The 12,598-nt window shown below is 44.1% G+C and overlaps 1 protein-coding gene across 5 annotated transcripts in view; it reads right to left on the bottom strand.

Moving 5' to 3' along the window:
- LOC134340160 (arf-GAP with GTPase, ANK repeat and PH domain-containing protein 1-like) overlaps positions 1-12,598 on the bottom strand; it is a 185,663-nt gene that overhangs the window by 4,467 nt on the left and 168,598 nt on the right. For 3 of the 5 annotated variants that reach the window (XM_063037073.1, XM_063037069.1, XM_063037071.1), the window contains exons 14-18: positions 11,342-11,401; positions 10,002-10,156; positions 7,694-7,784; positions 5,537-5,759; positions 4,608-4,863 (exon numbers count right to left, since the gene is read on the bottom strand). In XM_063037073.1, the coding sequence (XP_062893143.1) occupies positions 4,608-4,863; positions 5,537-5,759; positions 7,694-7,784; positions 10,002-10,156; positions 11,342-11,401 (785 nt within the window). The remainder of the gene's footprint in view (positions 1-4,607; positions 4,864-5,536; positions 5,760-7,693; positions 7,785-10,001; positions 10,157-11,341; positions 11,402-12,598) is intronic. The other 2 variants (XM_063037074.1, XM_063037072.1) reach the window with 1 other exon arrangement.

Below are 12,598 nucleotides of genomic sequence, written 5' to 3'. Positions count from 1 at the left end.
GCATTTGAAAGTGCTCTCAAGTTCCAGTTCAATCAGAAGTAATCTGAGGTTCATACACTTCAATCTAGCAAAGAGAACTGAGCAACTCACTCTGTAGTTCACGGAATGGGAGACATTTATAATTACAATCTCAAAGCAGTTCATTCCAGTGGTAATGCAGGAGTGGGGAAGAATATTAAACTGTGAAGGAAACTCATAAAACTAAAAGCCTACCATCCACTGTCAGGCTGGGCCAGGCTAAAGTGGACAGTGTAGGCTGCTGCAAGCAGGGCCACACAGCATATGGCAGATCTAATCTGACTTCTTATCAAGTTATTACATTATGACTATTTCCCTACTGGACTGTGGAAGGGCTGCTATTGCCAAGGGACCTTCAAACAAGATGCTTTCAGCTAGTTACAGAGGGCAAGAAATGAATGATTGTATAGAGAATATACATACATATATACATCCCATAGAGAAGAGCAGGGAGCTCACTCTCATTCTGAGCATTTCTCGCTCCATTAAAAGCACCAGTCGCAGATTAGAGTGTTGTCAGTCTCTTTACAGCTTGCTTGTGTTACATCCAAATAGACACTGCATTTGGTTGCATGGCAACAGCTGTCTGGTTTTCAAGAAATTTACCATATGAAGCCTTTGTCTCTTTCTGTGATGTGCAGCCAGCCAAAGAGATATACAAAATAATTTGTTCATAAATAATTAATCAAAGTTATTACTTTCGCGTGACTGAGCTCCAAGTGTACTCTTTTATATGTTCTTTTATTCCCTCTGCTAGGAATCCAAATTAAGAGTCAGAGGGTTACAGCAGGTAAACAGGCCCTTCAACCCACTGAATCTGTGTTGACCATTAAATGTCAAACACTAATCATAACCTAATCTGTTTTCTTCTCTCCATATTCCCATCAAATCAGCTACACTAGTGCCAATTTACAGCAGCAACTCACAGAACCACTCGTACACCTTAAGGGATGTGAAGGAAGCAGGAGAATTCAGAAGAAACCACGCACTCACACGAAGAACATGAAGGCTCCACACAAAAGGCACCTGAGGGCAGGATTGAACTTGGATCTTTGGGGCTGCAAAGTAGACATTCTACTAGCTGCACCGCTGTCCTGAGCCTTGAATGTGATGAGGTACAAAGTCGGCATGTGCATCGGAAATGGTGTGACTTTGCCGGTACCAACCATCCCACCCATAGTGAGCCACTGTTCAGCCATTGCTCCGCTAGTTTACAGCAACTGTGCAATTCCAGAAAATTTTCCCTCATTCTTCCAAACTCCAGTGAGTACAGATCCAGAGTCATCAAACATTGCTCAAGTATTAACCCTTCCATTCTTGAGATCATTCTTGTAAACCTCCTCTGGACTCTCTCCAATGCTAACATATCCTTTCTTGGATAAGGGGCCCAAATCTGCTCATAATTCTCCATGTACGGTCTGACCAATGCCGAATAAAGCTTCAGTATTGTATTTTAGTCCCTTGCTTTTGTATTTTAGTCCTCTTTAACACTGCATTTACTCTCCTCATCATCGACTCAACCTGCAAGTTAACCTTTAGGGAATTCTGCACAAGGACTCCCAAGTTCCTTTACACCTCAGATTTTTCAATTTTCTCCCCACTTACAAAATAGTCCACAGCTTTATTCCTTCTACCAAAGTACATCACCATGCAATTCCCTACATTATATTCCATCTGCCACTTCTTTGCCCATTCTCCCAATGTGTCTAAGTCCTTCTGCAGATACTCTGCTTCCTCCAACACTGCCTGCCCCTTCACCTATCTTCGTATGGTCCACAAACGTGGCCACAAAGCCGACAATTCTTTCACCCAAATCACTGACAGTGAAAAGAAGTGGTCCCAACAACGACCCCTCCAGCACCCACCACTAGTCACCAGCAACCAATTAGATATGGTCCACTTTATTTCCACTCTTTGCCTCCTGTTAGTGAGCCAATCTTTTATCCATGCTAGTATCTTTCCTGTAATATCATGGGCCCCTATCTTGTTTAGCAGCCTTATGTGTGGCACCTTGTCAAAGGCCTTCTGAAAATCCAAGTACACAACATCCACTGACTCTCAAAATACTGGAGGAACTGGAGAGAAAAGCTGAGGAGTAGATTTAAAAGGTGGGGGAAGGGGAGAGAGAAACAAAAGGTGATAGGTGAAATTGGGAGGGGAAGGGATGAAATAAAAACCTGGGAAGTTGATTGGTGAAAGAGACAGAAGGCCATGGAGATGTGTGTTGATTTGGATTTCCAACATCTACAGACTTTCTCCTGTTCATGATTAATCTGTTTCGTTAGGTGGAAGCATCTCTTCCTTGATCAGGAGGGGAGCACTCAAAATAGTGATTATTGAGAGCTAAACCCCTTCAGAAAAGAGATGAAAGCAGTCCAGTAGATTAATACACACAAAATGCTGGAGGAACTCAGCAAACCACACAGCATCTATGGAGGGGAATAAACAGTCAACATTTTGGACCAAGGCCCTTCAAAGAACTGGAAAGGAAGGGGGAAGAAGCCAGAATAAGAAGGCAGGGGAGGGGAGCATCTAACTTGATACGTAAGACCAAAAGACATAGGAGCAGAATTCGGCCATTTGGCCCATCAAGTCTGCTCTGCCATTCAATCATGGCAGATCTTATTTTTCCCCTCCTCAACTCCACTCCCCAGCCTTTTCCCCGTAACCTTTGATGCCATGTCCAAACAAGAACCTATCAAGCTCTGCCTTAAATACACCCAACAACCTGGCCTCCATAGCTGCTTGTTATAATAAATTCCACAAATTCACCACCCTCAGACGAAAAAAATTTCTCCATATCTGTTTTAAATGGATGCCCCTCTTTCCTGAGGCTGTGCCCTCTTATCATAGATTCCCCCACCATGGGAAACATCCTTTCTACATCTACTCTGTCTAGGCCTTTTAACATTCCAAAGGTTTCAATGAGATCCCCCTCATCCTTCTAAATTTCAGCAAGTACAGACCCAGAGCTATCAAACATTCCTCGTTTGATAACCCTTTCATTCCCAGAATCATCCTTGTGATCCTCCTCTGAACCCTCTCCAATGCCAGCACATCTTTTCTAAGATGAAGAGCCCAAAACTGTTCATAATACTCAAGGTGAGGCCTCACCAATGCCTTATAAAGCCTTAACATCACATCCCTGCTCTTGTATTCTAGACCTATTGAAATGAATGCTAATATTGCATTTGCCTTCCTCACCACAGACTCAATCTGCAAATTAACCTTCAGGGAATCCTGCATGAGGTCACCCAAGTCCCTTTACACCTTAGATTTTTGAATTTTGTCCCCATTTAGAAAATAGTCTATGCCTTTATTCTTTCTACCAAAATGCATGACCATATATTTGCCGACACTGTGCTCTATCTGCCACTTCTTTGCACATTCTCTTAATCTGTCTAAGTCTTTCTGCAGCCTCCCTGTTTTCTCAACACCATCCGCCCTTCCACCTATCTTCATATCATCTGCAAACTTGCCAATTCCATCATCTAAGTCATTGACACCGACCCCTGTGGAACACCACTAGTCACTGGCAGCCAACCAGAAAAGGATCCTTTTATCCCTACTTGCTGCCTCCTGCCAATCAGCCGATGCTCTAACCATGCCAGTAACTTTGCTGTAATACCATGGGCTCTTAACTTGGTAAGCAGCTTCATGTGTGGCACCTTGTCAAAGGCCTTCTGAAAGTCCAAATATATAACATCCACTGCATCCCCTTTATCTATTCTACTTGTAATCTCCTCAAAGAATTCCAACAGGTTTGTAAGGCAAGATTGTCCCTTAAGGAAATCATACAGTAGTACATGTACAGATCCCTCAGCCCACAATGTTATAGCAACCTTTTAACCTATTTCAAGATCATTATAAATCCTCCCCTCCCACACAGCCCTCCATTTATCTTTCCTTTATGTGCCTAAGAGTTTCTTAAATGTCCCTAATGTATCTGCCTCTGCCTCCACTCCTGGCAGCACATTCCACACACTTTCCGCTCTCTATGTCAAAAAAAAAGCTACATCTGACATCCCCTCATACTTTCCTCAAAACACCTTAAAATTCTACTCTCTCATAGTAGCCATTAAGGAAAAAGTCTCTGCCTGTCCACTCTATCCATGCATTTTATCATCTTATACACCTGTCAAGTCACCTCTCATCCTCCTTCATCCCAAAGAGAAAAGCCCAAACTCACTCAAACTAACCTCATAAGACATACTTTTGAATCCAGGCAGCATCTCCTCTGCACCCTCTCTGAGCTTCCACATCCTTCCAATAATGAGATGACCAGAACTGAACGCAATAGGAGAAACACAATTTGGGTCCTACCTCTGACATATCCTCTATACTTTCATCCAATTACCTTAACATTATGCAACTCCACATTAGCCATTTCCATCCTGGGAAAAAGGTGCTGGCTGCCCACTCTGTCTCTGCCTCTTATCATCTTGTACATCTCTATCAAAAATACAGTGATGTGATCCTCAAAGTGAGGGTACTAGAAGACACTTATATGACTTACGCCCTTGGCTTAGGTTTAGGACTCTGGGACGAATAAATATGTGACTCCTGATCCACTGGGAAAAGAAACCTACCCAGACCAGGAGCTGTGTGATCACCACATCCTTGAGCTCACAGGCGAGGTGCAGAGCTGTCCGCTTGTCCTTGTCATCAATATATTCGTTGATGTGCTCTTTCTTGGCGTGTGCAAGTAACAGTAGGATGTTTTGAAGGTCCTTCTCCATGACAGCTCGGAACAGCTGCTTTCCAATGGGAACATCATGATATTTCAAGGGTGCAACAAAGAGCTTCTGCTCATACTTTGCTCTGATCCAATTTTCTCTTTCTTCCCTGTAGCAGAAATGTGGGTGAAGTGGGAGAGGTAGCAGAGAGAAAATGAAAGGCAGGTCACAATGAGAGCTGGATATTTATGACAAAATGGCAGCTAAAAAACTGTTTTGTTCAACACTGGAAGCACTTGCTCTGAATGGGACTGTGATGGTGACTGTATTTCCACACTCACAAACTCAGAATTATGGTGGATGAAGGGAAGGATTCAGGGTGTTTTACCCTGAACCCATAGTAGGCAGCAGTCTCTTGCCTCTAAGTCAGTATACCCTTTCATAAGTAGGGAGGTCTAAATTCACTGCATTAAGAAGTTCCTCTCCCACCCTCCCCCCCCCACACACACATATGCATACTATGCACATGTGTGCATTCACAAGATATTCAACACTCATGTACACATGTACTGACACACATGCACTCAAATACACAGTCATAAATACACGCACACAAGCACACACTCACACACTTACATACCTGGAACCTCGAGTGCACACATACACACATACAAAACCTCAAATGCACGCACACACATACTCACACATACTCACACAAACACGTACATATACACACATATGCACTCATCACAGAACTCCCACTACAAGTAGCAGCGTTCTTTCAAAGGTACGATCCCTCTCTCTGTGCCCACAGCAAAGGTCAGTGCCAAGCAGTCACTTGCCGTGTAGATTCAGGGGTGGGCTTGCTGCGCCCCTGAGTATTCTTCTCCCACATACTGTTTGCCATCTCGTTCCCGATGGACGTCAACACGAGGGTTAGCTCCAAAGGCCAGTCGTCGAGGTCCAGGGACCGGACTCGTGAGAGGTGGGTCCCAAGTTTGCGATGAATTCCAGAGCACTCAATACAGATGAGTGCCCCTAAGTTTAGACTTGCCCAGGTGGGATCTAGAAAAGTGAAAAAGAAATGTCTCAGCTCAATTGATTGTTTAAGCAAACACAGATGAAATAAAATAATGGAAATCTCCAAATGCCTGGGCAACGGGAAAGAGACAGTGCAAAATGTGACACCAGAGTGGTGGCCCATCCTTCCCCTACAAGTGGCTCAGATCACAGGCTGATACAGAGAGGAGTGGGGTTGGAGTGTTTTGGTGGACAAGAACAGAAGGCCCGATAGTTGCCCTGATTTGGCCTGTCACCACTGGTGCACAGCCTGTGGAGGCGTCAAGGTACAGGGACATAGAAGTAACAGAAGACACCTTTGTTTCTACTGGTTTGCTAAGCGGGCACAATTTCCAGTCTGTTGTCCAATCTAAAATGATGAAAATCTTCCTGATTGGTTGTCCAGAAATTTTTTTAAAAATGCTGAAAGAAACAACCCACACAAAATGCTGGAGGATCTCAGTAAGTCAGGCAGCAGAACAGAGAGAAATAAATAGTTGCTGTTTCAGGCCAAGACTCTTCATCAGGACTTTTTATGAGGGGAACCCCACCCCTGTTACAACAGCAGGAGGCTGAGGTGAGGGCAGATGCGCAGGAGTGGAGGGGACGCGGGTGAGGGCAGCATCTATGGTGGTGGAAGGGAAGCGCTGTTCTTTAAATAAAAGAGGGCATCTCAGATATTCTAGAGTGGAAAGAACATATGCGGCAGAGACAGAGGAACTAAGAGAAGGGAATAGCATTTTTTTACAAGCAATGGGGTGGGAAGAAGTATAATCAATAGATAACTGTGAGAGTCAGTAGGTTTATAAAACATATCAGTATAGTCTGTCTCCAGAGGTGGGTAAGTTCTGATGAAGGGTCTCGGCCCAAAATGTCAATGGTTATTCCCCTGCACAGTGGCTGCCTGACTTGCTGAGTTCCTCCAGCATTTTGTGCGTGTTGTTTATGATTTCCAGCATCTGAAGAATCTCTTGGTGCTAAAGTTGTTGAAATAAATACACTGTTTTACATAAGCACCATAAACATAAACTCAGTGCTCCCACAAGCCAGCAAAAAAACTACAGCAGATTTAAATGGAGCCATATGACACTGCAGATGCTGAAACCTGGAGCAAAAAAAAATGCTGAAGGAGTTCAGCGGGTTGAGCAGCGTCTCTGGGGAGAAGAAGGGACGGTCAATGTTTGGAGTTGAGATGGTACATGACCAACTGAGTTCTTCCAGCAGTTTATATTTTGCAGCAGATTTAGAACATAGAACATAGAACACTAAAACACAGTGCAGGCCCTTCGGTTGTGCCGACTTCTAACCTACAGATCAATCTAACCCTTCCCTTCTACATAGCCCTCCATTTTTCCGTCATTCATGTGTACCACCACTCTCTGTGTGAAAAACTTACCTCTGACATACCCCCCTATATTTTCCTCCAATCGCCTTAAAATTCTGCCCCTCATATTATCAATTTCCACCCTGGGGAAAAGTCTCTGGCTGTCCACTCAATTCCTCTTATCATTTTGTACATCTCTATCAAGTCACCTCTCATCCTCCTTCGCTCCAAAGTGAAAAGCCCTAGCTCACTCAACCTATCCTCATGAGACATACTGTCTAGTCTGAGGTATATTAGGATGGAAATGGGTTTGGGGTTCACTCAGTTTCAGGAGCAAATGGGATGCAAAGCATGTTAATTTAGCAGTGGGTTGGACTTTGGTCAGTCAGTGCAGGCACTGGGTCCATGTGGCAACTTAATGGTCCGTTAATTTTGGGCTCTGAAGACTGGCTGAAACAGGAGCGAGGTGCCCTGAGCGTGCAAGTTATGACCCAATTAGTAGGGAGTATAACAGCATGCCTGGTTCAAATGGACTTCACAACCTTGAAGGAAGTGACACATATAATTGGAGGATGACGATCTGTTTTAAGGTCTTGAAAAATTTATAGGTCCTTACTTGCAGCATTGCAGTCAACACAGAACGAGTTGCCTTTCGCATTCCTTATCGCCTGAATGGCGACAGCTTCACTCCGGCTGTCCATCCGAGCCTGAAGTACAAAGGTTTTGCATTTAGTGAGCTCAATGGACACACAAAGACAGTAATGAAAAGCACTGCTCTCTCGCAATACACAGAGTTCCAAGCCAAGCTCCCAGAATTCAAACCAGTTTATACCAAAAATGTTCCATCTTTCATTCCTGGGATGTGAATGCTACCAGCAAGGTCAGCATTTATTCTCCATCCTACATTTCAGAGCCCCAGAGTCCAGGGTCACGTATTGACTAGACTGGGCAAGGATGGAAAATTTCCTTACTTGAATATATTAGTGAACCAGGTGGTAGTTTTCTGCTTATTTTACAGGTATATCCACAACTGCCGTGGTAGGATTTGAACTCTTGTCACTGCATCAGCAGTGCAGGCTCTGGGTTTAGAAACTTTGCCCCTATGCTGCCATTCTTCATCAGGCATATCTCTTTTTGTTTTATACATTTTATTTAGAGATACAGCACAGTAACAGGCCCTTCCAGTCCAACAAGCCCATGACACCCAATTATGCCCATGTGACCAATTAACCTACAAACTCGTACATCTTTGGAACGTGGGAGGAAACCCAGACGGCCACGGGGTGAACATACAAACTCCTTACAGACAGTGGCGGAATTCAACCTGGTTCGCTGGCACTGTAATCACATTCCACTAACCACTATGCTACCATGTCAGCTTGGTCTCTCCTGGACTCCAGGTGGAGTTTGTTACCCAGTTGAACCACTGGGCAGAGTCAAACCTAAATGAGTAAATTTTTCTTTTATTCAACCTTAGACTACCCTGAACTGTAAAACAAGTTTCAAAGAAAAGCATAGGTTCCTGAAAATGCTCTGCAGTAAGAGAGGAAGGAGAAACAGATCTAACATTTCATTTTAATGACATTTCGCCAGAATCAGGAAAGTCATTGATCCTAATCTTTTTTTGTTTGCTACCACAGATGTTGCTGATCTGCTGTGTATTTCCAAGATTCTGTTTTAGTTTTCCAGCCTTTGTGCTGTTCTGCCCAGTGGAACAATGTGGCTTGGGGTTGGCTGATATTAAAATAAACATCCAAGGTGCTTGCCCTGACACTGCCACCTGTCAGCGCTGCTCAACATCAATTCTGGAAAATATTAACAAGAGGAATGAAACAAATGCAACTTATTTGCAGCATTTTAAAAAGCAGCACTGGGGGTCATTCCAGGCGTCATTCTACCATCGTGTCCTCACTGAATCTCCTCTATTTCCTGCACATCCACACTCACACTATCCTCTGCTATCATAACAGGGATGGGGTTCCCCTTGTCCTTACTTACCACCTTATGAGCCTCCGTATCCAGCACGTCATTCTCTACATCTTCCGCCACCTACAATGTGATATTACCACTAAACACATCTTTCCCTCCACCGTTCTCCACTTTCTGCGGGGATCGCTCCTTATGTGATTCCCTTGTCCACTCATCCCTCCCCTCTGATCTCCTTCCTGCCATTTATTCCTGCAAGCAGAACAAATGCTACACCTACCACTTCACCGCCATTCAACGCCCCAAAAAGTCCTTCCAGATGAAGCAACACTTCACTTATGAGTCTGTCGGGTTCATCTACTATATCCGGTACCTGACGTAGATCGGGGAACTACTTTTCCACACACCTCCTCTCCATTTGATGCAAAAGGCAGGATTCCCTTGTGGGCTCCCATTTCAATCCTACTTCCCATTCCAACGTCCTCTGCTGCCGAGATGAGGCCAAACTCAGGATGGAGGAGCAACATCTCATATTCTGTCTGGGTAGCCTCCAACCTGACTGCATGAACATTGATTTAACTAACCTCTGGTAATTTCTCCCCCCTCCCCAATTCTCTCTTTATCCATTCCCCATTCTGGTTACCCCCTCACCCCTTCTCTTCTCCTCACATGCCCTCCTCCCCTTCTTTCCATAGTTTCCAATCAGATTCCTGCTTCTTTAGCACTCTACCTCCCAGCTTCTTACTTCAAGCCCTTCTCCACCCACCCACCTTTCCCCTCACCTGGTTACACCTATCACCTGGCAGCTTGTATTCCTTCATCTCTCACACCTTCTTATCCCGGCTTCTTCCCCTTCCCTTTCCAGTCCTGATTAAGGGTCTCAGCTTGAAACGTCAACTTTACTCTCCTCCATAGATGCTTGCCTGACCAGCATTTTGTTTGTGTTGCCCTTATGAAGTGACAGCGTCCAGCGTCCAGGTCTTTGCTGACTGAGTTACCTTGTTCTTGCTACTTTCGCAGGACTGCAGGCTGGCCAGGATTTGACTCTCAATGGCTTGTACCCAGGCATCCCTCTCTTCGAAATTCGCAGCTTCAAAGTACCACATCTGGCCTGTGCTGGAGACGATGGTGAACTCAATGTTCTCCTCTTGCTCTGTGATAGAATAAATCAGAAGGAAATAGGAAAACCCAGCACTGATGTGAAAGTCTGATGCTGCTACCAGGTGTGAGGTATATTGGGAGGGCTCATTGTGCTGTGCATGAAGGTATTTACTAACGCAACCCTGTATTCATGTGGTGCAGATAAATCAGTCACACAAAATACAATAGTTATGGTTACACATTGATCAATGAGAAGAAAAACTCCCATCAGGTTGAAAATTAATCCAATCAATCCATTTAAAAAGATCCTGTCACATACTATCAGTATACCCAGCTGGACAAACCAGGACTAAGCCAAGACTGATCCCTGGTTCCTGCATGCCAGCAGAGATCCCTCAATGTCCAGCCCTAGGAGAGGAAGGAAACAGCCAAAGTCCCACCCGGATGGAAAGTGGCCTTGTAAATGGGCAGGTCTTCACTGGGAATTTATTTTTATCTCAATAGAACCGAATTTTAGAAGTGCAGATCACAACACACAGCCACTGTTGTACGTCATGTGGTTGGAGCAGAATGCTGAGAAGGAATCTGTCCAAAGTGGAGGGGTGGAGGGTGCTAACTGGGGCCCCAGGCAAAGGTGGCAGAGTTGGGCCAGAATCAATGGAACTCGACCCACACCATTTAGGGGTGGGGTGATGGGTTGGAAATCTGCTCCACAAGTTGCACATTCTTTCAGAATGATTTTAGAAACATAATTCACTTGCAATTTCCCTGACAACCAGAGAAAATCCTCTCCTTGTGACATATTTTCACTGGATCTAGCATCTGGAGTCTTTCACAAGAGCCAATTATCCAGCCACAATTAACTTGCAGTTTGATGAAGGGAAAGACTTCTTTCAAATCAGCACAATAGTTGGCCAGTGTTCTTCTTATATACAGCCCACAGATGAACAGTAACACAAATCTCCTTCCCGTTATCAAACAAATATACACTGAACTCCTGTTTGCCCCTTCTCCTCCCCACCTTTCCACGTGCTTTCCCAAACCACAAGAACAAAAAATACATGGGAATCACAGCCCAGAGAGGGCTGTGAGTAAGGATTTAACATTCATGGATGCAAAAGGACAACTGTAATGTGAGGAGACAAGACAAACAATTGAACACAGATATACCGCAGACAGAACACACACAACAACCAACAATGGCGCTAGCCACTGGATACAATTCAGAATACGTTACCTGCTCTGTATATATTTCTTAAACTACCAAAACGCTTTAATTTCCACACCCTGCGTTTGGCTGCACCCAGAATCCAGCAAAGCAAGAGGCAGAAACAATTGGAGAAAGACATTGGAGAGAAGATTACTGCAGAGTACATCAACAACTGCAAAAGGAAACAGCTGCCCGAAGGGAGAGGGCCTGGGAGTGACGATACAGTCTATCTCAAATTGGGCATGAAAGAAACAGTGCCATTTAACCACTCAAAAACATGCATTTGATGTTATACAAAACCCACAAGACCTACAGAGGATAGTATAAACCGCCGAGAGGATCACCGGGTCTCTCTCTCTCTCTATTTGTGACATTTACCAGGAGAGCTGCATACAAAGGGGACAAAGCATTATTGAGGATCCCTACCACCTATTCCACAATTTCCTTGACCCACTACTGTCAGGAAGCAGGTACAGGAGCATCAGGACTAGGACTTCCAGACTGGGTAACAGCTTCTTCCCTCCGGCTGTGAGACCAATGAATACCCTGCCACTCATAAGGTCTCATCACTAGGACAGGGAGCTATTTACTGTTTACCTTCACTATGCACTACATGCATTTTAATTATATGTATTTGATTACCTTATTTGTGGCAATATTTTGTTTTATGTGCTATGTGTGATATACCTTTGTGGCGGCACCATGGTCTGGAGGAATGTTGTTTTGTTTGGTTGTATGATAACTACAGTCAGATGACAATAAACTTGAAGTTGAAGATATGAGTGCAGCATTTACAGCCCATTCCTTATTGTCCTTAAACTGACTGACGCACATGGCCATTTTAGCTGCAGATTAAATTCATATATAAGTCACAAAAGGCTGCCAGAGTTCCTTCACTATAGTTAGCCAGATAGGTTTTGCAACAATCTAGCAGTTTCATGTTACCTTTTTAATTCCAGATTTACCCACCCCAGACATTCTCTCTTTTCCCCTCTCCCATCGGGCAAAAGATACAAAAGCCTGCAAGCACATACCACCAGGCTCAAGGACAGATTCTACCTCGCTGTTATAAGACTATTGAACAGTTCCCTAGTACAATAAGATGGACTCTTGACCTCACAATCTACCTTGTTATGATCTTGCACTTTATCATTTACCTGCACTGCACTTTTTTGATAACTGTTACACTTTATTCTGTATTGTTATTGTTTTACTTTATTCTACCTCGATGCATTGTCTAATGATTTGACCTGTATGAACAGTATTGAAGACAAGCTTTTCACT

This window comes from Mobula hypostoma, chromosome X1 (genome assembly GCF_963921235.1).
Source record: "Mobula hypostoma chromosome X1, sMobHyp1.1, whole genome shotgun sequence".
NCBI classification, from domain to species: domain Eukaryota; kingdom Metazoa; phylum Chordata; class Chondrichthyes; order Myliobatiformes; family Myliobatidae; genus Mobula; species Mobula hypostoma.
Note: the sequence above shows the minus strand (reverse complement) of the source record. Positions and strands in the feature narration are given on the sequence as shown.